Source organism: Scyliorhinus canicula, chromosome 15, assembly GCF_902713615.1.
Source record: "Scyliorhinus canicula chromosome 15, sScyCan1.1, whole genome shotgun sequence".
NCBI lineage: Eukaryota > Metazoa > Chordata > Chondrichthyes > Carcharhiniformes > Scyliorhinidae > Scyliorhinus > Scyliorhinus canicula.
The window spans coordinates 59,359,058-59,385,561 of record NC_052160.1 but is presented as its reverse complement, the minus strand read 5'-3'; the positions used below and the strand labels follow the sequence as shown (position 1 = coordinate 59,385,561).

Below are 26,504 nucleotides of genomic sequence, written 5' to 3'. Positions count from 1 at the left end.
TGTGATGCAAGGTGAGGCTAACAGCATGGGCTCAATTCCCGTACTGGCTGAGGCTATTCATGAATTACAAATTAGATTTTTTACAAGAACATAGCCTTCTCAACCTTGCCCTTCGCCTGAGGTGTGGTGACCCTCAGGTTAAATCACCACCAGTCAGCTCTTCCCCTCAAAGGGGAAAGCAGCCAATGGTCATCTGGGGCTATGGCGACTTTATTTTACTTTAAGGGCCTCACGGTAGCATGGTGGTTAGCATCAATGCTTCACAGCTCCAGGTTCCCAGGTTCGATTCCCGGCTGGGTCACTGTCTGTGTGGAGTCTGCACGTCCTCCCCGTGTGTGCGTGGGTTTTCTCCGGGTGCTCCGGTTTCCTCCCACAGTCCAAAGATGTGCGGGTTAGGTGGATTGGCCATGCTAAATTGCCCGTAGTGTAAGGTTAATGGGGGGATTGTTGGGTTACGGGTATGTGGGTTTAAGTGGGGTGATCATTGTTCGGCACAACATCGAGGGCCGAAGGGCCTGTTCTGTGCTGTACCGTTCTATGTTCTATGTTCTATGACAGTGAGGACACACACAAAAGAAAGTATACTTACGTAGAATCGTCCAGCACAGAATGAGGCCATTCGGCCTATCATGTGTGCTGCAGCCCTTGGAATGAGTCCTATTCATCCTGCTTTTAGCCATGGTCCTGAATTGTTTTCCTTTTCCAGTATTTATCCAATCCCCTTTTGAAAACTATTATTGAATGTTTTCTCCAGCCTTTCAGGCTTTGCATTCCAAATCCTAATCACTCATTGTGTATAAAAAAAACTTTTCCTCTTCCCCTTTGTTTTTTTTTGTCATATTGGAATATGCAGATGAGATTTAGTGTGACAAACTTGTTGTTGGAAGGTGAAGTTACCTGAGAGACTGTGGCACCACCGGCTTCTTCCAATCGGTCACTGAGCTCCTCCAGATCTCGCGATAACTCAGCTCGCTGCTTCTCAACCTACAAGGATTGGAGGTGTACTTTTATTGGTAAAGATGGAAGCTGGTTATTCTACTTACAACAACAATCACATTTATGTAGTGCCTTTGTCATAGTAAAAACATCTTGAGGTGCTTCATGGAAGTGTTATCAGACAGAATTTCACAGAAAAGGTGAGAGTGACTGCCCTTGACATTAAGGCAGCATTTGACCGAGTTTGACATCAAGGAGGCCTATCAAAACTAGAGTCAATAGGAATCAGGAGGAAAAGCTTCCACTGGTTGGAGTCATACCTGGCACAAAGGAAGACGGTTGTGGTGGATGGAGGTCAATCATCTCAGCTCAAGGACATCACTGCAGGAGTTCATCAGGGAAGGGTCCGAGGCCCAATCAACTTTACTGCTTCATCAATGACCTCCCTTCCATCATAAGATCAGAAGTGGGATGCTCACTGATGACTGCACAATGTTCAGCACCATTCTTGACCACTCAGGTCAAGCAGTTCATCTCCAAATGCAGAAAGACGTGGACAATATCCAGACTTGGGCTGACAAGTGGCAAGTTACATTCACACCACACTATTGCCAGGCAATGACCACCTCCAACAAGAGAAGTTCTAACCATCACCCCTTGACATTCAATGGCATTACAATCACTGAATCCCCCACTGTCAACATGCTGAGGGTTACCATTGACCAGAAACTGAACTGTACTAGCCATATAAATACTGTAGCTACCAGAGCAGGTCAGAAGGTAGGAATCTTGTAGCGAGTAACTCACCTCCTGACCCAACAAAGCCTGTCCTATCATCGACAAGGCACAAGTCAGGAGTGTAATGGAATATTCCCCACTTGCACGTATGAGTGTAGCTCCAACAACACTCAAGAAGCTTGACACCATCCAGGACAAAGCAACCCACTTGATTGCTCCCCCTTCCACAAACATTCAATCCCTCCACAACCGACGAACAGTGGCAGCTACAAGATGCAGTGCAGTGCAGGAAATCACCAAGGCTCCTTAGGCAGCACCTTCCAAACCCACAACCACTATCACGGATAAGGGCAGCAGATACCTGGGTTGAGACTCAGGAGAGGTTTGGAAGCATGGCTGAGAATTTTAAAATTGAACTGTTGCCGAACTGGGATCGAAACATGTTTAATTGAATCATCCTAATTCAGTCTCATTTGACTTGCTCTGTATATTTGCTCATTATTTCCAATTCCACTTGTACAGATGTTGCGACCTTTCCGCCTATCACCCTCCCTAATTGAGAATTCCACCTGAAACCCAGACGAGAACTTTACAGGCTCAGAGATGTTTTGGCCATCAGGTTTGAGGCTTGACCCTACTTACAGCAACAGGAATGCCTTCTGGTTCAATCTTCTGGAAAGTAGCCCAACTAAGAATACATTTCCAGGATCAACATCCAAATCGACACAGCAGGTGGGTTTAGAAGGAGAGAGGTTGGTTAAGCATGCCCCATTGTAGGGACACCGTTCACAGTGTCTGCAGGGACTAAAAGGAATGCAGCAGCAGCAGGAGGAGGCATGCAATCAGCCTGATGGGAACGCCAGAAACTGCATCACCCCCAGCACCATCGGACTGGACAGTCTTCAAGGGCAGAAATGGAAAGCTTCTGCCAGCCAAAGATCTCAACTCTCCCATTTTTCTTACTGTTAAAGGTTGGAAAGTCTTGAGCCCCTGCAATGGTCAAACCTCCCATTTTCAGCCACCTCTTCGGAGTTACTGACACAGTGTGAGGCCTGTGCTATACTGGGAAAATTGAGGAGTGGGTGACAGGTTGCATTTAATCACCTGGTCATCCGCCATAATTAGCTTCCTGTCAATATTGCCTATCATTGGATTCAGCCCGCCTTGGGAAAGCAGCCAGCTGCAGGAACACATCAGCAAACCAGCCAAAACACTGCTTCCCTCCAACCTACCTCCAAAGCTGCCTCCAAGGACCTGTAAAATCTGCCGTTCCCCCATGGACACCCATCTCCCCACCAACCATTCCGACCTCTAAGTTGTTTCGCTCCTTTTAAACAAGATGTTGAAAATGTTTTTGGTCTGTATTCTCTAATTCATGTTTATACGACTTTCATCGTCACTCTCTTCTCCACAAACATTCCTCATTCCTCCTTAGCAGCTGTGCCCCTTTAAGTTTCCTTCCTGCTTCCCAGCCCTTTTGCACTGGTATCTACTGGTGCTGTGTCCCTTCCTGCCTCTCCAAATGTTCACAGTCTTCGGTTACAGTTCCTTCCAGAAGCTGCACGCGTTGCTGTTGATGGCAGCCGCATTAATTTATTTAGCTCTTCTGTATGGGTAAGGCTCCTTCCGCACAACCAAGGGACTCAACAGCCAGGTTCAAATCTTTGCACCCAGCTGCAGTCTTCGTCTTCCCCTTGATTCCCAACACTGCCCGCTGACCCCACTTGGTTCTCCAACATTTTAGTTATGACTTGACTGCAGAGGAGTCATTAAGTATCCCTTACGCATGGACAATAAAGAAAATAATGTCACTTTGAAAAAATGTGCTTATCTTGTAGGTTACCATCGATATCACAGACTGATTACCTCCAGCAAAAGGCTTCCTGTCTAAATTATGTATTAGATTTATTTTACACACCTTCGCTCTCATGGCCCGTTCTCCCTCAAGTTCCTCCTCCAGTTCTTCAATTCGGGACTGAAAGTACAAACATGAGCGTTACCATTTAAAACCTCTCACTCAGTTTGCGAAACATGACAACATCACGCTTCTCTCTGCACAGATCTTGTCAGACCTGCTGAGATGGTCCAGCATTTTCTGTTTTTATCTCATATTCCAGCATCCGCAGTAATTTGCTTTTATCACAACACTGCAGTAATGTTTTGCTTAAAAACTTTGAGTACATTTTTAAACATGGTAAGTCAACACAAAATGATGAAATCTAAAGAGCCTTCAATTTTGAAATCATGTCACCATCAAGGTGGATATATTAAATACTAACCTGCAGCAAATAAAGTTACTTTGTTGGACTCAGTGCTCACATTAACAAATTGTATCCAAGGCCATAAAGTAACAGGGAGGGGAGGCATATTTGCACAAGAGCTACTTCAAAATATTTCTTCTGAGATTGGTATTAAAAGCAAATCAAAATGATACATACATTAAGGAGTTACTTTGCAGATAATTATGAGTGTGGAATAAAGAGATTGTTGTGGTTAAGTTTATATTTTGCAGGGCAGCACGGTGGTGCAGTGGTTAGCACTGCTACCTCAAGGCGCCAAGGTCCCAGGTTCGATCCAGGCTCTGGGTCACTCCGTGTGGAGTTTGCACATTCTCCCCGTGTCTGTGTGGGTTTCGCCCCCACAACCCAAAGATGTACAGGGTAGCTAAATTGACCCTTAATTGGAAAAATGAATTGGGTACTCTAAATTTTAAAAAAGGTTTATATTTTGTTTAGTTTGTCGTTATTTGAATTCAACAGACATCTGAGATGCGATATCAAACCATAAGGACTAATTTTGGGCCGGTGTGAAACCAACTTTCCATTAGATCCAGCGAATGAGTTTAAATTATAATCCCCCTCCATCCCATGCCGCTTTGAGTGAATCAGCCAATTTAAGAAAAATGCTTCAAGTTCAAACTTCTAAAAGTTTCTTTCTGATGAATATTGCCATAAATAAAAGCATGCTTTGATTGGATTTGCCCCTTAGGCCGTTTGTCTACCTGATGCTCTTTAAGTTTCCTGTGCAGGGTGGAATTCAGCGACTGCTCATCTTCCCATTTGGAGTTCAGAGAATTAATCTCCATGTCTCTCCTGTAAAAGTGATGAAAGGTAAAAAGTTGCAATGGGGACTGCTGCAGATTAAATAGTCAGGGTCCCAGTCAAAAGCTTAGGAAGGTTCTTTAGTGAAGTTATGATGCCCTGATTGTATTCACACAGCAGCAACTGTAAGTTAACGAATAAAGATCTAAATAACAGGATCGAGAGCAGGATTTTCCCTCTCGACAATTCTGTCATTCTTTAATGCAGCTGACTGTGTTAAAGACTATAAACCTCACATCAATTATTAACAGCCATAAATAATACTTATGTATAAGATCAGTCAATAGTTTATAACAAGTAATTTTATAACTTTGATGCTCCCTTTTCAGGTTTGTAAGAATTCATTTTCCTTGTTACCAATTTTTCCAGAGAAGCACATAATTCCTGCATTATCATTCTGGTCATATATTCACTCATATCGAGTGAGGAGATTTTTGTGTTGTATCGAATCCTCTTTTACAAAGTAGATCTTATTAAGAAAGTGACATTACAATGATATCAGCTAACCCTGAACGCAAACTGCATAGTCATAATGACAAAGGAGAAAGAACAGAGCTGAGGTAGCGGGAATGTAGTCCATGTTAACAACTCTTAATTGTCCCTTTATGATAGTGCATTTGTAACAAATTTTAAAAAACTTATTCAGCACAGTCAGATTTTATTTGTGGCCTAGTAACCTCATGTTGAATAGGGTGTATTTGCATATCTTAATTAGCAGAAAGGTCAGCGACCTGGAACATGTTTCACTCTCTGTTACTTTACCTGCAGATTATTTCCAACATTTTCTGTTTCTATTTCAGATGCCCAGCATCCACAATATTCTGCTTTTGCTGGAACTAACATCTGTGTACCCATATCGTAGACAGGAAATATATAAAAAACAAACGCCTTGAAATTACACCATTGGAACAATGAATATTCACATAATGTAATTTTGAGGGTTAAGAACGTGTGTGATGCCATTAGAAAAAAATCAGTGTTAGAATTCTTTACTCAGATCGAGGAGGCGATTTCTCTACTTTGTCACTTCTAAATGGTCAACATTATATTTACAGAAAATGCTGCAACAACTTGCATTTATGTAATGCCATTGTTATGGGCCAGGGTTTAGAGAACCCCAAAGTGTATCATGGAGTTCACCTGACCCACAACTTTTAATAGATTGTGGTATGGGGAGCACACAGCCCACTCTACAGGTGTGGTACAGTAGAAATGGAAAAGTATTTTTAAAAGCAAAACAATGTTTATTCTATCAACTCAATTTAACCTTTTTAAAACATACAGTGAACATCTAAGCAACCATTAATTCAAATACAACCCCCAAAGAATACAACACTAAGTAATCCTTTAAGCTTTCCTTTTAACATCCTTAAGACTTAAAACATCTTTTACCAGAAGCACATCAGGTTAAAGTCACTACTGTTATTAGTTTTGAATCACCAGGACCGATTTACAGTCTTTAGATTACAGAGAGAGATTCATACACCTTCTGGCTGTGACTGCAGCTATCCAGCTCTGAAAACGAAACTAAAACACACCCTGCAGCAAACAGCCTAAAACGAAAGTAAAGCAGACAGACTGCCCAGCTCCACCCACTCTCTGACATCACTTCAGTAGTAAACACCCATTTCTTAAAGGTACTCTTACTACAGATATTTATATACACACCCATTTATAAACACCCATTTCTTAAAGGTACTCTCACATGACACCATTAATATAGCAAACAAGTCCCATTGCACTTAACAAGAGCATTGTCAATAAAGGTCTGACACTGAGCCACAGCAGGAGATATCACAATATAGAGATGTATATATTGATAGGAAGCTAGAAAGTAAACCACTCACTTCTTGAGAATCTCCTCAAGGTCAATCTTTGCCCTTTCCATCTCATTCAGGTTATCAATTGTCATCTTCAGGTCACCCTCAGCCTTTCGTCGAGCTTTCTCTACCTCAGTCCTAATCTTCTTCTCCTGGCTCCAGTTATCTTCCAGCTGTGAGATGTTTAAACAATGGTCAAGTATTTGACTCCAATCATTTAACAAGTTGATTATGATCCAAGTTAAATGAAGGATGATGTATCAACATCACATCAACGTGGTGGGGGTGGAGGTCTCCATCCAAGCTTCTGAGAAGCGAACACAGGTTTTTGCCTGGGATGCTGTACATCCAATTTCGAGCAAACAAACACTCGACTTGTGTGTATGTGCTCTAATTACTGAGGTTCCATGTTCCCCCACTCTCAGACATTGAGTGGAAGGAATCCCATCTCCCAGTGGCAGAACCTCTCTGGTCCCTATGAACGAGCCAGAGTTGCTGGCCTAACAACAGTGGTGCTGTGGATGACAGGAGAACTGCCTGTTTTAGCTACAGAAGGCTGATTTGGGGCTAGTCCTTCATCAGTGGGCAATCATTTCAAAGTCACCACAACCCCAAAGAAACCATAGTTCCCTTCCTCAGAGATGTTCCTATGCTGTTTGTCAAAGGTCAGGGTTTCTAAAGTGCTGCCCTCAGCCATGCATCACTGACCTTTAGATATTCAGTCCACAAAATCTTCAGAAATTCCATTCTGTTCTCATTTATATTTCAGATTTACCTTGTTTTAATGTTGAGGTTCAGTAAATTTGAAAATATTTATTCATCCCAATGTGGATGGATAATTCCTAAATCAGGATGCTTGGATATGTATATATCCACATTAATGAGAACATGCATGTAAACTTTATGCACAATCTTTAAGAACCCTTAGCATGCAAATATGTTAGTATGTTGCCAATGAAGACAGAAAGCTTGGACAACCTGGTCCAAGGTAACCTTGTTCAAGTGTCCCTAGTACCTCTTGGATCTGAGAGTTGAGTTTTCCATTGGTCTTGGTGAGGTGATTGACTTTATCTTCCTCAGACTGAAGATCATCCAGTGTTTTCTGGAATAATAGTATAGGACAAAAATATTATTTGATTGAGAGATGATTCCAGATACTTTGGTTTTAATAAGAACTGCAGGTGCATTGATTTAACTTTTACTCGTTCGAGGGATGTGAGCATCATTGCCTGTGGCAGCATTTATTGCCCATCCCTAATTGCCCTTGAGAAGATAGCAGTGAGCCATCTTCTTGAACTGCTGCAATTCACGTGGTGTCGGTACACACACAGGGCAGTTAGCTACTAATCATCTTGCCACAGAGTAGAATATTTGAGTGCTGTTTATTTTTCATCAAAACAAAATTCCACAATAAGCTCACTTATGATGGTACTGTGGTCAGCATCAACATTCAGAAGATTCAATTATTAAAAAAAAAAATTTAGAGTACCCAATTCACTTTTTCCAATTAAGGGGCAATTTTAGCTTGGCCAATCCACCTACCCTGCACATCTTTTGATTGTGGGGGCGAAACCCACACAAACACAGGGAGAATGTGCAAACTCCACAAGGACCTTTGATAGCTCAGTTGGTAGAGCAGAGGACTGTAATAGTTGTTTGTAGGAAATCCTCAGGTCGCTGGTTCAATTCCGGCTCGAAGGACACTTTCGTTGGGCAGCACGGTAGCACAAGTGGATAGCACTGTGGCTTCACAGCACCAGGATCCCAGGTTCAATTCCCCGCTGGGTAACTGGCCACTGTCAGAGCGGAGTCTGCACGTTCTCCCTGTGTCTGTGTGGGTTTCCTCCGGGTGCTCCGGTTTCCTCCCACAGTCCAAAGACGTGCAGGTTAGGTGGATTGGCCATGATAAATTGCCCTTAATGACCAGAAAGATTAGGAGGGGTTATTGGGTTACGGGGAAAGGGTGGAAGTGAGGGCTTAAGTGGGTCGGTGCAGACTCAATGGGCCGAATGGCCTCCTTCTGCACTGTATGTTCTATGGACAGTGATCCAAAGCCTGGATCGGACCTCGGTGCCGTGAGGCAGCAGTGCTATCCACTGCGTCACCGTGCTGCCCCAGTAGATTCAATTATGAAAGAATTCATGTGGCATCCTTTCCGTGAAGAGTACTGTCAGTCGCTACAACCATTTGGTTTGAATCCTGATACCAGAGGTGACGAAATAAGATTTTCACAGACCTTGCACTCAATGGGCTGATGCCACTTAGCTCAACTGAATTTAGCCACAACCTGACTGGATAACAGAGCAGTGACAATGAGAAGAAATTTGGAAATAGTTAAAGGTTATTACTGATAGAACTGATAATGCAATGGCTCTATAGACTCAAACCAACCTGGTGAAGTTCATCCAATGCTCTTTTCTCCTTTTGTAGCTTGGCAATTGAATCATCTCGTTGATTGAGGTCCAGGGTCAGTGAACGCACCTTGTTATCCAGAGCCTAGTGGAATTGAACAGAATAGGTAATGAATGGAAAGTAACATAAGACTCCTCCTCCCGCCCCCCCCCCCCCCCCCCCCCCCCCCCAGTGTGAGCATGTATGTATTTGAACATGTATGCGATCGCACACACAAGCTACTGTTTGAGACTGAGGAGTTTCCTGAGCAGGTGGGGAGGCTTGATCAGATTCTGTTTTTTTTTTGGTTGCGGAAGAATATAACACAAGCATGGTCTTTCCTAAATTCTGAGTTGACCTCATTGGGGTCAGAGAACCACATGGCTCATGTGAGCAGTCTCTGTGACCTCTCCATCCCTCATACTGTTTGAATCTGATTAATCAGAGGAGATCATTGATAGTTGCTTTTTCGCCTTCTGCTTGTATCAAGCTCCTTTCAATGTTCTCTATTCGGTATCTCTGTGCCAGGTATTGACTGTTTTGTTTTTTCCCCAGCTCTCTCTCTCTCTCTGCATTTAGGAACAACTGTGCAACTCAGTGACAAAAGATTGTTTTGAGGTGTCTGGTGGTGTGGCGTCCCTGGTTTGGTGTTGTCCAGTGTCGGAATACTGCCTGTAGGAAGGACAGAATTCCATGTTACTGAGGAGAATTTCTTCTGTAAAAATGGGGAGGAGCGGATACAATTTTTATCTTGTTACTGCCCACTTGGAATGGCATTGGAAAGATAAGGAATCCAGGGCAAATCAGTTCTTGTGGATTCCTACCGTTTTCAACCTTGCTCCACCTTCAGGTTGGGGTCTGGCTGGGGTCTCAAGCTCCTGCCCAAAGCAGCTCAGCAATTAATTCACCTATGCAAAAAGTGGTGGGGAAAGACTCTATCTCCTTCACAGGATGTGCTGGATGTCAGTGAGACCTGGAGGTGGATTGTGGGGGAAATAAGGGTCTTCAATGGAGCTGAAAGTAGGGAGGCATTTATATGTTTCCAGATTTTAAGTTTAGCTTCATTTGGGCTTCTTATAGCTTTGCAAGGGAAATAATAAGAAGGTAAGTTTTCAGGGTACCTGCTTTTCTTTCTCAGTTTTTACAAGCGTTGACTCCAGACCTTCAAGATCCAGTTTCAGGTCAGACAGCTCTGTCTCTAGCTTTCTCTTGTTATTTGAGAGACTCATGCTGGAGTTCTCCTCCTCCTCAAGCCGTTCCTTCATATCCGAGATCTGATTTTCATATTCCATCTTGGTCTTCATCAGTTGAGTAAGACGTTCTTCCATGTCAGTTATATTTTCTTGTTCCTGTGGATGAGGAAAAGAGAAGTGAAGGTGGCTCCCTGTTGATGATGCTAAAACCATTTGTCTTCAGGTGATAATGTCAAAGAATCACACAGTCCATTGTGTCTTCGAAAGAATTATTCAATTAGACTCAATCCCCTGCTCTTTCCCTGTAGCCTGCAATTTGTTTTCATTTTCAAATATTTATCAAATCCTTTTTGAAAGTGACGAACGAGTCTGTTTCTACTACTTTATTAGGCATTGCATTCTAGAGCATAACAACTCATTGATTTAAAAAATTCTTCCCGTCTCCTTCACCATAATTCCTTAAAATAAGGAATTGCTGATGAATGAGAGGGTATAGTTAGAAGCGCCCATTGAAAAATAGGAGAAACTTTTGCGCAATTGTAGTCAATGCGGAGGAGAATTATTGATTTGATCTTTTCATATCAGTGCCAGTGCAATTCTGAATACGTGTTAATATTATCTAGTACAATCATTGCTTTATAAAGTAAAGATTTTGCATTATATGATCATATTTTGTGCACTTTATATCCAAAAATAAAACAGAATTACACATAGGTGAGGATGACTGACTGAAGAGAATTGTGTGCTTAGATAACCCTGGCTTAGTGGGTACCATTCTTGCCTTTGAGTCAGAAGGCTGTGGTTCTAGATTCACTCCAGAGTCCAGAACACCAATCTCGGCCAATACTCTTGTGCAGTACCGAGGGAGTACTACACCTGCAAAGGTGCTGTCATTCAACTAAGGCAACTGTCATAATGAAGTCAATCTCTACATGTGTACTAAAGTAAAATTGGCTAAATTAGTTCTGAGTAATTTTGAGTTTGTTATGTCAACATGGTTATGACTTGGTTTACTGTTAGCTGGTTGCAGATTACTTACAGCCTGGACTTGCAGTAAGAGATCATTCTTTTCCTGTGAGAGAGTTGCTGTCTTCTCCTCGAGTTCCTTGAGGCGATTAAGGAGATCATTGGTCTGCGCCATCGCAGTCCTTAGTTCCTCCTCTTTCTGCTTCATCTCATCTTCCTGACGGGCCACATTCAACAGAGGCTTAACCTACAAACAACAGGGTAGAATCAGTCTGCTATCCAAAACCATAGCTGCCAATGGCAGGAATTTTGGATCAGACAGTAAGAACCACCGGCATTTATGTAGTAATCCAAATGCAGAATACTGCGGATGCTGGAAATCTGAAATAGAAAATGATGGTAATACACAACATGCCTGGCAAGCATCTGTGAAGAGAGAAACAGAGTTAATGTTTCAGGCTATGACCTGTCACCTGGTTCTCTCTTCACATCTGCTGGGTATTTCCAGCTTTCACTGCTTTTATTTCTGCACTTATGTCGAGTTTTTAACTTGAAAAAGATAAAGGCTGGGATTCCCCCACAGCGTGTCTGCCCACAGTGGGTGTGGCTTGCCATTGGTGGCGGCTGGATCGTCCGGTCCCACTGAGGTCTGTGGTCATTCAAATTGCTTACCAGCCCCACAGGGCGGCACAGTAGCTCAGTGGTTAGCTTCACAGCGCCATGGATCTGGTTTGATTCCAGCATGGGTCTCTGTCTGTGCGGAGTCTGCATGTTCTCCCCGTGTCTGCGTGGGTTTCCTCCAGGGACAGGGGGGGCGAAATCCCTCCCAATAAGAACAACCTATATTTATATAGTTCCTTTATTGTAGTAGGAAGTCCCAAGGAGCTTTGCTTCATGGAGCATTATCCAACAAAATTTGACACCGAGCCACATATAGAGATATTAGGACAGGTGGTTGTTCTATTCATCGCTCTTTTTGTGCGATTGATATAGGAATGCAAATAATATACAACATATACCTGGGTTCTTTACTGTAACTTGAAGTAGTACATATATATATATATATATATATATATATAAATACAGGAGTACATTTAACATGTCTGACTCTGTCAATCCACACCCACAACTCTCGGATCACAGAAGATACGATATTACTTCCTTTATTGACTCTCCACTTACAATCTCTTAAAGCAATTCACAATAGTGACCAACAGCTCAGTTATCAAGCAGTGACTTACAGGAGGAACGAGAGATGGAGAGTCACAGCGCTTTAGGAAAGGAATCCCAGAGATTATGTCCTTCGTAGCTGAGGGCCATTGGCGTAGAGTGGTTAAAATATCAGTTTATAGGCCAGATTTAGAGGAGCACTGAGATCTTGAATAAACAGCTGAAACCATGATCATTATTCAAAGAAAATAGGTATAATCTCCAGTTTTATTGAATACCCAAAATATACAAGTTGGTAAACAAAAGTGACATTTATGTGGATGCTAAATAGGTGAACATATAATCTGATTGATTATACTCTGCTGTTGTACTGAGGAAGAGATACATTGTTGGCAGTTCTGACTTTCAGATTTTGGAATGGCGTCCCGATCTCTCAAACTCCTGACGTGACTTCCGAACCCCCCCTCCCTCTCCAAGCCCAAAGTTACTAAACAGGGGTCTAAGGGCCCCCCGCACCCCCTCAATTGCACAGTGCACCCCCACAGCCCGATTACTACTGTCAGAAAAATGCCAGAATGGCACCTTGGCACTGCCAGCCGAGCATAACCTGGGCACCATGTCAGTGCCAGGCTGGCACCCAGGTGGCACTGCTAGGTTGCCAGGCTGTCAGTGCCAGGGTGACCAGGTGGCACCAGCTGAGCCAGGGTGCCACCCTACCCAGAGGGCAAGCACCAGGGGTCTTCCAATCCGCTGGGAGGCCCCCACGAGTGGCGTTCCATCTGGTCCCAGTTTGTGGAGACCAGCATTGAACGGTGCTCACCCCAGATCTCCAAGGAGAAGGAGATAGATCCCAACGCCTTAGTTACCTCAGGGAAATGGATATTAGAGTGAGACTCGCTGTGTCACTCTCATATACAGATTTGCCAAAAAGTGATCCTGCCCACAATGGGCAGTGTTTACCTCACGACAACTTACGAGATCGTGTTAGGAAGCCGGGTCAAACTGAATATGGTGAACTGTTTATACAGGCACCTCAATTATATAGTTTTATGGAGAATTCTACAGACCGTTACAGGATAGAAATAGGCCATTCAGCCCAACTGGTCCGTGCTTGCATTTTCACTCGACAGCGGCCTCCTGCTCCCCCCTGCTTAATGTAACCTTTAGGTACTCTAAAGTTAGGGGCTGGTTTAGCTCACTCAGCTAAATCGCTGGCTTTTAAAGCAGACCAAGCAGGCCAGCAGCACGGTTCGATTCCCGTACCAGCCTCCCCGGACAGGCGCCGGAATGTGGCGACTAGGGGCTTTTCACAGTAACTTCATTGAAGCCTACTCGTGACAATAAGCGATTTTCATTTCAGGTGTTTCACGTCAGAAGGCATCAGAACCCAACTGATCCCTCTCTCATCCAACCATAGCCCACATATCCTTCCAGTAAGACTGATTAGTGAGAGTTTGGGAGCCGTGCCCTACATCCCTGTCCTAAACCTGAGGCATCCAGACAAATGTCAGCATCATTACTTCGTTTTTCTTGAGGAAAACTAGGCTCATACACACTGAGAAGTGAAATATAGGCCAGGATTTTCGCTCCCCGTCACATTGGGAGGGTTCGGCGGCAGGAGCGGAAAACATTGCGAGAACTGCAAAGCGTAATGTGGTTGCCCCCCCCCCCCCCCCACCCGTGACAGGACGTGTTCCTGATGTTCAATGTCAGGGACATCATCATAATAAGTTAACATATGATAATCAGTCTCTACGCCAGAATCATACACCCTATCCCTGTCGGAACATCCATCCACATGAAATGAAATGAACTGAAAATCGCTTATTGTCACGAGTAGGCTTACTGTGAAAAGCCCCTAGTCGCCACATTCCGGCGCCTGTTCGGGGAGGCTGTTACGGCAGAACAGGCTGTGATGGCAGAACAGGGTGAACCATTACTGGCCTCTGAAGGTCTGCACCTTGCGAGCAGACCTCAGAGCGGAGCTCAGAGGTGGAAGGTCATGGCCAGGTACTGTCCGAGTACCCCCATTGGCAATGTCCAAGTGCTACCCGGGCACTCCAATAGTGCTCGGACACGCCACGGTCACTCCCGGATAGTGCCAAGGGAGTTCCAGTGCTTTTCCCACCAGACATTTGCCGATATCGGGGAAAATCCCAACCCTGATCTCTATAGCACAGGATAAGAACATTAGAAGTTATCTTTTACATGATACGATATCAGAAAAAAAAAACACTTATTGCAATGAATACCTTAGTGTAAAGCTTCCACCAGCCCCAGTAGCGTAGTTGCAGGAATTTGCGGATATTCCGCTGAATAACTATTAGTGCCATTCTGGAGATTAAAGAGTGAAAGAAAGATACATCTTAGCAGCAGATAAGAACTAGCCTCCTCTTTATTAATTCCAATATCACCTTCTCATCATATTTTATCCAGTCATTACATGACAATAGTTCATGCATCAATCATTCATGTGCTTACCCAAAATGTGCAAATGACTCAGATGCCTTGGTTTCGGGGAGAGTTAGGGAGTCTGGGTTGAAGCTGTTTTGCTACCAGAGGACTGGCCAGTAATTTCCAAACTAAGTTGTGGACTATTGTAGTGGATTGGATTGGATTTGTTTATTGTCACGTGTACCGAGGTGCAGTGAAAAGTATTTTTCTGAGAGCAGCTCAAACAGATCATTTAGTACATGAAAAGAAAATACATAATAGAGGGCAACACGGTGGCACAGTGGGTTAGCCCTGCTGCCTCACGGCACCGAGGTCGCAGGTTCGATCCCGGCTCTGGGTCACTGTCCGTGTGGAGTTTGCACATTCTCCCCTGGTTTGCGTGGGTTTCACCCCCACAACCCAAAGATGCACAGGCTAGGTGGGTTGGCCACACTAAATTGCCCCTTAATTGGAAAAAATGAATTAGGTACTCTAAAGTTATATATAAAAAACAAAAATACATAATAGGGTACACAAGGTAACTACATAAACACCGACATTGAGTGAAGCATACAGGGTGTAGTATTAATCAGGTTAGTCCATAAGAGAAAAGCAAATTACTGCGGATGCTGGAATCTGAAACGAAAGGGAAAATGCTGGAAAATCTCAGCAAGTCTGGCAGCAACTGCAGGGAGAGAAAAGAGCTAACGTTTCGAGTCCGATGACTCTTTGTCAAAGCTGTCCACAAGAGGGTCAGTTAGGAGTTAAGAAGTTGGAAGAGTGAGTAAGCCGAGTGGGAGGGGTCTTTAATTATGCTGCCCGCTTTCCCCAGGCAGCGGGAGGTGTAGATAGAGTAAATGGATGGGAGGCAGGTTCGAGTGATGGACGCAAAATATTTTTGAATTGTGTGATTGTGTGGTTTGCACAGAGTAAATCTCAATGCATAGACAAACGCAGAGTTAAGCGTAGAGGTTTTGGGGAGCCTTTAGACATATGGGGCTAGATTCTCCGTCGGTGGGATCCTCCGTTGCAGCGACAACGCACTCACACCCGTGGCTTTCCCGATGGCGTGGGATGCCCACAATGGGACGGAGGATCCTGCACCAGAAAACGGGTGCGGTGGGACAGAGAATCCCGCCCATGGTTTTTAAGCTTTCTACCACTGTGGCTTTCCTCATCTCATATCTGGGTCTGCTGTAGACTGATTAATAGAGATCGAATGATACGATTTGCTAACAGCTCCATCATCACTAACATTGGGCAAGATTCTCCCCTACCCGGCGGGGTGGGGGGTCCCGGCGGGACAGAGTGGCGTGAACCATTCTGGCGTCGGGCTGCTCCAAAGGTTCGGAATCGTCCGCACCTTTAGGGGCTAGGCCCGCCCCTGAGTGGTTGGTGGAAGGCCCTGGCGCCACGCCAGCTGGGGCCGAAGGGACTCCGCCGGCCGACGCGATTCCACGCATGCGCGGGAGCGTCAGCGGCTGCTGACGTCAACCCCGCGCATGCGCAGGGCGGGGGGTGTTCACCTACGCGTCGGCCATGCGGAGGCTGATGGTCGGCACGTAGGAAAAGAGTGCCCCCACGGCACAGGCCCGCACGGTGGCATAGTGGTTAGGACTACTGCTCACGGCACCGAGGATCCGGGTTCGAATTCGGCCCCAGGTCATTGTCTGTGTGGTGGTTTCACATTCTGCCTGTGTCTGTGTGAGTTTCACCGTCACAACCTAAAGATGTGCAGGGTGGGTGAATTGGCCATGCTAAATTGCCCCTTAATTGGAAAAATTTTACAAAAGGTTAAGCACAACCCATATCATAATTGTCATTTTATACATAAAGTTTTACTGATTGTGGAGTCTCACCTTCTCTCCAGCATCTTTTTGAATTCTATGCGCATCAGCATTCCACGGGATCGAGACTGAATCATTGACATAATCTTTGCCAGTCGGTCATCACGAAGATCCTCTAGTTTAGCCAGAACACCAGCCCTAAAGAACACCTGCGAAGTACACAAAACAATGTGAACTGTATCACAAACAAGTGGCAGATTTGACCTATATCTATATGTAAATCAATAAACTATCAGCATCCCAGCACAGCAGTAAACACAAAGAATCATTGCAACCAGGACTAAAGAAATACATCTTAGATTCCTGTCCATTCACATATCTTACTCTTAAACGTGGAGCAGATGCTTCCTCATGTGGGGCATTCTAGAATGAGAGGTCAGTCATAGGATAAGAGGTAGTAAATTTAAAACGGAGTTGAGGAGAGACTACTTTTCCCAAAAGGTTGTGAATTTTTGGAATTTGTGACCCCAGAGTGCGGTGAATTCAGGGACCGTGAGTAAATTTAAGGAGGAGTTAGACAGATTTTTAATTGGTAATGGGTTGAAGGGTTATGGAGAACGGGCAGGATGATGTAGTTAAGGCCAGGATGAGATCAGCCATCATCGAATGGGAGAGCAGACTGGAAGGGCCAAAAGCCCTAATTCTGCTCCTATATCTTATGAACTTATGAACTTACTCGGTTTTCATTTCTGATGTGAACTTGGAGTAAATCCGGAATTGATCTGGCACATGGCAACCAATATTGAATAGAACATAGGAACAGGAGAATACCGTTCAACTCCTCGAACTTGTTCCTCCATTCAGTTAGCTCATATATTTTAACTTAAGTTGGTAATCTTAGATGCCTTACTAAACAAAATTTTTGCTATCTGATTTTTGAAATTTTCAATTGACCCAGCTTCAATTAGCATTTTTGAAGAGAGATTTCTAGATTTTGACTAACCTTTGCATGAATAAGTGTTTCCTGATAATACCCTTGTTCAACCAAGCTCTGATGTTACGATTTTGCCTCCTTGTAATTTCGCCTACCCAGCAAAGGAAATTGTTGCATTCTGTCTACCCTATCGAAACTTGGAAGTATTGTAAACTGGGATGAGGACAGTGTAGAACTTCAAAAGGACAGAAACTAGTTGGTGGAGTGGGCAGATGAAGTGGATGACACTGGTTGCGCTGGAGCGTGCCCATCCCGCTGATGAGTCAGCTGGGGCCAGAGGGCACATCGGGGGCAGTCCTGGGGGAACACCCATATGACCTATGGCCCTGAGTTAACAGTGAGCAGTCAGTGGTGTGCGCAGCTGCATGGCTGCCTTGCAGGCCGCAGCAATGGTGCTCTGTGCCCGTCTACCCCAACCCCACAGCCCACTTCCTCGCCACCTCCCGCGACTCGCCCCGGCCCTGGCAGAAGCCCCTCGGCCAGCGGCACAACTGTCAGCAAACTATGGCGATGTTGGACACTTTCTGTTTCCCCCCCCCCCCCCCCCCCCCCCTCTCTCAGCAGCCATGGCACCGGTTTCATGATTTTTAAAAGTACAAGCGAACCTCTCCGTCGGGAATTCACCCCAGTAGAGGCAGAGAATCACGTAGGCCCCGGAGAATACCGGGTCAGGCCTGCTAATGATATACCAATAGCGTTTACTGCATCTGCATTCTGGAGCACTCTGACGCCGCTGTCGAGGTGACGGAGAAATGCCATTTGGCGTGAAATTGGCACCCGCCACAATTTCGCCGTTGGAAATCATTCTCCGCCCAATCGTGTTTCCCGATTCCGCAGTTGGGTGCCGGAGAATCGTGCCAGAATAAAATAAGAGGCAGAGGGACACAGGAGCAGATGGACCTGGGAGTCTCTGTGCATAGATTATTGAAGGTGATGGGACAGGTGGAAGGAGCAGTTATTAAATACATAGTATTCTGGACTTTATTAATAGGGTCAGAGAGTACAAGAGCAAGGAGGTTATGTTGAACTTATACAAGACACTAGTTAGGCCTCAGCTGAAATGTTGCGGCGGGGGGGGGGGGGGGGAAGGATATTCCATTGCCTTGCAACCCCCAGGAATAATGGAAGAGACAGAGAATTGAGGGGGTTCTGAAAATGGTTTTTACGCTGGTGGATTTTCCCCACTTGATATTCCCAAACCTCCATCAGTGACGTAACGGGGTTCGCACCATGCAATGACGGGAACCCCATTTGAATATATTTTAATTTAATTAGCGGGCTTCCATGCTGTAAACCACCCCCCCCCCCCCCACACACATAGAAGTCTCCCCCCCCCCCCACCCTCCCGTCGGCAGCGGTGTTACGTCACGTTGGCAGTTTTTACAACAGGTTTTTAAAAATGGGGAAGTGATAAACAGAACCTGTTAGGGGCGCAAAGCTAAGTACAGTCCCCGGGACGGCGGGGGGGGGGGGGGGGGAGAGGATTATGTCTGGGCTGTACCATGGCACTGCCCTCTGACTGCCCATGTACTACCCCCTGGAACTGCTAAGGGACAGTGCCCAGGCAGTGATGAGGGCAGTGCTGGCGAGAGGTGCTCTGTGGGGCAGGTGTCAGAGGCTCCATGTGTGTGGTGGTGGGGGTGTAGGGGTCTGTGCCTGTTGGGGGATGGATTCTATGAAGGGGGGAGTTCCATGTTGGGGGAGAATTTCGTGGTGGGTCCGTATTGGGCACAGAGTCAATGTGGATTAAGAAAAAGGTGCTAATGACAGGGGAGTGGATCTCAAGGCTATGTGTTTAATTCAAATGTCAGCGTACAATTGAATTAAAAAGTAATGTAATAATATATATCCTTTATCCCAAATGAACCCTCATATCTGCAATAACATGTGTAATTTTAGAATTCAAGAGTTTTCTTGTTTGACCTGATGGTGTGTTACCTTTGTATGTCCAATTTTGTACTCATTTTCATCGAGGTCAATGGAACCAAGGACCAATTCTGATGCTTTCTTGTTATCAACAAATCCCTTAGGAATGACATTTGGGTTCAAGATGTGGTACCTAAACAAAAACAATTAGTTAAACAATACACATTTTATGCAGGTCTAAAGGTCGCATTAAGTTAGCTTTCTAACTTAAGTTAATTTTCTGTTTTGCAGTGATTAAGCCACAACAATTGATCTTGGAGGCTACAAACTTTGTTCTGTACGTACCGACCCCATCCCTCACCCTGGTCACTGTCTAAAGTTGAACCAAACTAATCAGGACTCTTGGATGGGATTCTCCCATCTGAAGGCAGAGTGTTGACGCCGTCGTAAAAACTGGAGAGTTTAACGACGGCGTCATCGGACCGCTAAGTGTAGCGATCCTCCGCCCTACAGGAGGTCAGCACGGCACTGGAGCGACCCACACCGCTCCAGCTGCCGATACCGCGGGTCTGCACGTATGAGCTGCGACCGGCGCGAATGCGCGCATGCGCGGTAGCTCCCTTCTCCGCGCCAGCCCTGACGCAAAATGGCGTAGGGCTACAGGGGCCGGCACGGAGCAAAAGAGGTCCCCACCACGAGACGCCGGCCTGCCGATTGGTAGGCCCTGATTGCGGGCCAGGCCACTTTGGAGGCCCCCCCCCACCCTCCCTGGGGTCGGACCCCCGATCACCCCCCCCCACCAGGCCGCCCCAGACAGGATGGATGCCAAGGTCCCGTCAGGTAAGACCAGATGTGAATGGCACCAGCGGGACTCGGGCTTTATAAGCAGGTTACAGCGAATAAATACACTTCCCAACAATCATCTATACAGTCTGTACAGATTTTCCCCCTTTTTCACCCCCCCTGCCCCGCGACAAACAGCCACTCAAACACGGTCACATACATGCCCCACCTTTCCTCAAACCCCCCCTGAAAAGCCCCTTAACTCATACTCTATCTTCTCTAATCACAGGAAGTCATACAGGTCAACCAACCAAGCCGCTACCCCCGGTGGCGATGCCGACCGCCACTCCAGTAAAATTCGCCGCGTGCAATCAGAGAGGCGAAGGCCATGACATTGTCCTTCCTCCGCTCCATGAGCTCCAGCTTCTCTGAACCCCTAAATATCGCCACCAAAGGGTCCAGGTCCACCTCCTCCTCCACTATCCTGGCTAACACCCCCAGAATCTCGCACCCAGAACCGTCCCAATTTTTCGCAAAACATGTGCGTGTGATTCGCTGGCCCCCGTCCACACCTCTCACACGCATTTGCTACCCCCTGAAAGAACCCGCTCATTCTCACCCAAATCATATGCACCCTGTGTACCACCTTAAACTGTATCAGGCTCATCCTTGCACAAGAGGAGGTCCCGTTTACCCTATGCAGTGCCTCACTCCATACTCCCAACTCCGTTTCCCATTTCTCTTTGATCGTCACTACCTGCTCGCCTCCCTGCTTCCCCAGCCACTTGGATATATCCATGGGCTGCACTGTAGCACAAGTGGATAGCCCTGTGGCTTCACAGCGCCAGGGTCCCAGGTTTGATTCCCCACTGGGTCACTGTCAGTGCGGAATCTGCACATTCTCCCCATATCTGTGAGTTTACTCCGGGTGCTCCGGTTTCCTCCCACAGTCCAAAGACGTGCAGGCTAAGTGGATTGGCCATGATAAATTGCCCTTAGTGTCCAAAACAAAAGTTAGGAAGGGTTATGGGGATAGGGTGGAAGTGAGGGCTTAAGTGTGTTGGCGCAGACTCGATGGGCCGAATGGCCTCCTTCTGCACTGTATGTTCTATGTTCATCCCCAATTCTTCCCTCTCCTTCCACATCCGGAAGCAGCAGTCGCTCCAGCAGGGTGTATCCCGGCAACTTACGGAACTCCCCCCAGACCTTTCGCGCAAAGTCCCTAACCTGCAGATACCTGAACTCACTCCCCCTCGGCAGCTCTACCCTCTCCCTTAGCTCTTCCAGACTGGCAAACCCTTCCTGCAAATACAGATCCCTCATCTTGACCAACCCCCCTACCCTCCACCTCCTGTATACACTATTCATCCCTCCCACTCAAACCCATGATTCTTGCACTGCGGCGTTAGCACCAACATCCCTTCCACCCTAAAATACCTCCTCAGCTGATTCCATACCTTCACTATGGACTACACCTCAGGGCTCCTTGAATACCTACTCGGAGCCATTGGCAATTCAGGTAGCGAGGGAATGGACGGGCTCCATAAGTGGAAATTAACAAAGCTGGTGGAGGAGGCTAGGGAGGATGCCATCACCATAGCCCTCAAACTAGACCCCTTACAAGATTCCTCCTCCATCCTAATCCACTCTACCCCTTCTCCTTCCCACCACCGCCGCACCTTGTCCACATTCACCGCCAATAATAATGACGCATGTTCGGCAACGCCAACACTACCCTGCTGCCTCTGTCTCTGTCGCAGGGTCCTCCCCACCCTTGGCACCTTCCCCGCCCATACAAAGTCAGAAATGATTGTGTCCACTTTCCGAAAAAAGGCCTTTGGTATAAAGATCGGGAGAGATTGAAATATAAACAAGAACCTCGGCAGAATATTCATTTTCACCACTTGGACCCTCCCCGCCAATGTTAGGTGCAGTGTTTTCCACCTCTTAAGATCCTCCCAACCTCCTCCACCAGCTTCGTTAATTTCCACTTACGGAGCCCGTCCATTCCCTCGCTACCTGAATCCCCAAACACCTAAACCTATTCCTCGCTACTGTAAATGGCATCCTCCCTAAATTAGCCCGCTATGCCAGCTCATTCACCGGGAATACCTGCTTTTCCCTACATTCAGCTTGTACCCTGAGAACCCTCCATACCTCCCCAGCAGGCCCATAATCCTTCCCATACTCTCCAATGGATCCAAAATATACAGCAAGAGGTCATCAGCATAGAGTGACAACTGATACTCCCTCTGTCCCATCATAATCCCTCGCCACTCTGCCGACTCCCTGATAGCCATCGCCAATGGCTCTATGGCCAGCGCAAACAGCTGTGGTGACAGCGGGCACCCTTGCCTCGTATCCGTGTGTAAGTCAAAGCTTCGTGAGCTCATATAATTTGTCCTCACCCTCGCCCTTGGTGCCGCATACAGCAACTGCAACCATGCCACAAATCTTGGCCCAAACCCAAACCTTCCCATGACCTCGAACAAGTACCGCCACTCCACCCAATCAAATGCCTTCTCCGCCACCTCCGGTAGCAGAGCCCCCGACAGATTCATCACCACATTCAACAGCTGTCTTATATTACTGACGAGCTGCCTGCCCTTCACGGAGCCTGTTTGAACTTCTGCCACTACCCCGGGGACACACTCCTCCATCCTCCCCACCAATAACTTAGCTAATACTTTCACATCCGTGTTCAATAGTGATATAGGCCTATACGACCCACATTCCACCGAGTCCTCCCCCTTTTTTGGGATTAGTGTGATAACTGCGTGCGTCATCGTCTCCGGCAACTCCCCATTCTCCAGTGCTTCATTAAACACCCCCAACAGATGTGGTGCCAGGTCCATCGCAAATTCCTTATAAAATTTTGCCGGGTACCCATCCGACCCAGGGCCTTCCCGACTTCATACCCCAGGTACTATCCAGCACCTCCCTCAGCCCCAGGGGATCCTCCAACGCCTGCCTCTTTGCTTCCTCCACCTGGGGAAATTCCAGCTTGTCCAGAAACCGCCCCATGTCCCCCTTATCTCCTCCATGGTCTGCCTCAGAAAGTCCTTGGTAGACCCTCATAAACTCCCCAGGGGGGCGGCATTAATCCTGCCCTGCCACTCCGACACCGGCTGCCGTATTCTCTGGCGGCAGTTTTCGGGCGGGGCGGGGGCCATTGGCAGTGGCCCACCCGGCAATTCTCCAGGCCCCGAGCGGCCGTCAGTTTCTTTCCAGTCCCACCGGCGTGAAATGGACATGGTCCCACACGGCGGGACCTGGCTGGTAGGCCGTCTAGTGGAGTTCTCAGGGGAGCGTGGGAGGATCCAGCCCCCCGGGGGGGGGGCACCACGGTGGCCTGGCCCGCGAACGGGGCCCAAAGGTCTGCGGGTGGGTCTGTACCGTGGGGGCACTCCTTTCTTCCTCGCCGGCCATGATGGAGCCCTACAGAGGCCAGCCTGCGCATGCGCAGAAGAACCCCACTGCGCATACGCAGGAACACACGCGGCCGGCCTGCGCATGCACGGAAGCACGCCGGCGCTTCTGCGCATGCGGCAACTCGCGCCGGCCCTTTGGCGCCGGTTGGCACGGTGCCAACCCCTCTGGCGCCAGCCTAGCCCCCGGAATTGCGGAGGATTCTGCAAATTCCGGTTGCCTGACCCGCGCCGGTCTTGGTGCCGGCATCAGGCCATCCCGCCAAATGCGGGAGAATCCCGCCCCACATCCCCAGCCCTAGTCTTTATAGAACATAGAACGATACAGCGCAGTACAGGCCCTTCGGCCCTCAATGTTGCACCGACGTGGAAAAAAAACTAAAGGCCATCTAACCTACACTATGCCCTTTATCTTCAGTATTTCCCTGGACACAGCCTGTCTCCACAACTGGAGTGCCAGCATGCGGCTCGCCTTCTCCTATACTCATACTGCACCCCCCTTGCCCTACGCAGTTGCCCTACCGCCCTCCCTGTTGTCAGCCTGTCAAACTGCCCCTGCAACTTTTTCCTCCTCGCCAATCCCTCCACGGTGGGTACCCTCGAATATTCCCTGTCCACTTCCACTATCTCGCTCACGAGGCGGTCATGTTCCGCCCTCCTTTTCCTATCCGCACGAGCCTTAAACAAAATAATTTCACCCCGGACCACTGCCTTCAGTGCTTCCCAAGAAATGGCCGCCGACACATCCCCATTCTCATTCAACTCCACATATTCCTTAATCGCCGCCCGCACCTTATCACAAAAACCTCCATCTGCCAACAACCCCGAGTCAAACCTGCACTCCAGCCTCTGCTCTCGTCCTGATCTAAACCAAAAGTCTTGCACATGCTGATTTTCATTTTTTAAATTTAGAATACCCAATTATTATTTTTCCAATTAAGGGGAAATTTAGCATGGCCAATCCATCTATCCTGCACACCTTTTAGGTTGTGGGGGTGAGACCCACGCAGACACGGGGAGAATATGCAAACTCCGCAGTGAATCTGGCTGGAATCGAACCCGGGTCCTCGGCGCCACTGTGCTGTCCCTTTCTTGATTTTCTTAACGCTGCCATTGATGGCTATGACTTCATCAAAAGTGCTGGAATTCTCTTCCTAAACCTCTCCACCTCTCTCTTGTTTTTTGTCACCTGTGTTAGGATCCCCTCGTGTGACTTGATGCCAAATTTTGTACTTGATAATGTTCCTGTGAAGGACTTTGAGATATTTTATGACATTTCATAGAATTTCATAGAATTTACAGTGAAGAGGAAGGCCATTCGGCCTATTGAGTCTGCACCAGGCCTTGGAAGAGCAGCCCACTTAAGCTCACGCCTCCACCCTATCCCCATAACCCAGTAACCCCACCTAACTTGTTTTGACACTGAGGGCAATTTAGCATGGCCAATCCACCTAACCTGCACATCTTTGGACTGTGGGAGGAAACTCATGCAGACAAGGGGAGAACGTGCAGACTCCGCATAGACAGTGACCCAGGCCGGGAATCGAACCTGAGATCCTGAGCTGTGAAGCAACTGTGCTAACCACTGTGCTACCGTGCTGCCCACTAACATTCAAGGTGTTACATGAACCAATTTGTTGATTCTTATGGTGATAAGTGGAAGGTGACAACTTATTTCCAGTGACCCCAATGTTAGATTGTGTCATTATAATGGAAAGCCGAAAATCAAACAGTGCTGGTTGTGTCGTGACTGGATAGAAGTAGGCTTGGATATACTTGCCTCTGTTTGAACTCAGGATACTGCAGTCTATTGGGGAAGCCTTTCCTACAGATACGGATTCCCTCCAGCACACCATTACAGGCCAACTGGTGAAGAACCAGGCCGGCGTCACACACAGCTGCAATAAAATTCACACTCTTACATTTAAAAGGACTCCAATGGAGTTGGGCCAACATTTAATTTTATTGAATGGATATTATTATCGCTCAATCTCAAAATCTCAACCTGTCAAGTCCCTTCCCATTTGTTTCCATTCTACCAAATTCTTGAGCAACAGCGGGTCTTGATTTAAATGCAAGCTGCTGCCCAGTTCTTAAAATATTTTCAACAACCCCAGAGAATGGTGAGAATGTGAACGCGCTACCAAAAGGAATAATTGACGCAATAGCATAGATGCATTAAAGGGGAAGGTAGATAAGAACACACAGGAGAAAGGAATAGAAGTATGCGCTGAGAGGATTAGATGAGGAAAAGGAAGAGGAGGAGAATAAATTCTGGTATAGAGCATTTGGACTGTTACTGAATTGGACTCACCTGGCTGTTTATTTTCATTTGGCACGATACATCGGACAAAGTGGGGAGCTGTGCTGCGCAGTGTGGTCATCAGCTTGTTCAGCTGTTCCTGTAATGTTGAGAAATGGCACAAGAAGAATGGCTGAGCGAAATTAGACAAGGCAAATGAAAAGGGGGGGAGGGGTGTGGCAGTCAAAGTTTGGTGCAGGTAAAGAATGGCGCAAAAATAATGACTAAATCGTCCTTGTGCCTGGAAAGGTGAAGGGAAACAAATGAGAAAAAGGAGAATGAAGAGACAAGGAGCGCAGCACCAAAATGGGACGAAAGGCAAAATAATACAGAGAGGAAGAGAAAATTGCTGTCAACTGTTTCTGTTAGGGAACACTGTGCAGAACTCTTACCCTGTAGAACGCAGAAACTGTCTGGAAAGATGAGCCTTTCTTCTGCTTCTTACCGCCAGCTGCAAAGTGATGGTTTTGACATATAAACAACTGCATTCGATAAATAAAAAGCTCTCAAGAGTTTTGTGTCGGAGACAGAATTCAATGTTAATGTGTACCTCCATTCCCAAGCACAGATGGCATGTCAGGTGTCAAAGCCCATAA

The 26,504-nt window shown here is 46.7% G+C and overlaps 1 protein-coding gene and 1 non-coding gene across 2 annotated transcripts in view; one reads left to right on the top strand and one right to left on the bottom strand.

Annotated features, from left to right (window-relative positions):
* The window catches only part of LOC119978142 (myosin-16-like), a 100,512-nt gene that overhangs the window by 24,175 nt on the left and 49,833 nt on the right, over nucleotides 1-26,504 (bottom strand). The window contains exons 16-29 of the mRNA XM_038819576.1: nucleotides 26,301-26,359; nucleotides 25,921-26,008; nucleotides 25,387-25,504; nucleotides 19,468-19,588; nucleotides 16,608-16,744; nucleotides 14,568-14,649; nucleotides 11,219-11,392; nucleotides 10,108-10,335; nucleotides 8,987-9,091; nucleotides 7,611-7,697; nucleotides 6,623-6,768; nucleotides 4,676-4,766; nucleotides 3,593-3,649; nucleotides 898-984 (exon numbers count right to left, since the gene is read on the bottom strand). Coding sequence (XP_038675504.1) covers nucleotides 898-984; nucleotides 3,593-3,649; nucleotides 4,676-4,766; nucleotides 6,623-6,768; nucleotides 7,611-7,697; nucleotides 8,987-9,091; nucleotides 10,108-10,335; nucleotides 11,219-11,392; nucleotides 14,568-14,649; nucleotides 16,608-16,744; nucleotides 19,468-19,588; nucleotides 25,387-25,504; nucleotides 25,921-26,008; nucleotides 26,301-26,359 — 1,580 coding nt within the window. The remainder of the gene's footprint in view (nucleotides 1-897; nucleotides 985-3,592; nucleotides 3,650-4,675; nucleotides 4,767-6,622; nucleotides 6,769-7,610; nucleotides 7,698-8,986; nucleotides 9,092-10,107; nucleotides 10,336-11,218; nucleotides 11,393-14,567; nucleotides 14,650-16,607; nucleotides 16,745-19,467; nucleotides 19,589-25,386; nucleotides 25,505-25,920; nucleotides 26,009-26,300; nucleotides 26,360-26,504) is intronic.
* Nucleotides 8,208-8,296, top strand: trnay-gua. The gene is given in 2 exon segments: nucleotides 8,208-8,244; nucleotides 8,261-8,296. It is a non-coding gene; the product is annotated as a tRNA-Tyr (tRNA).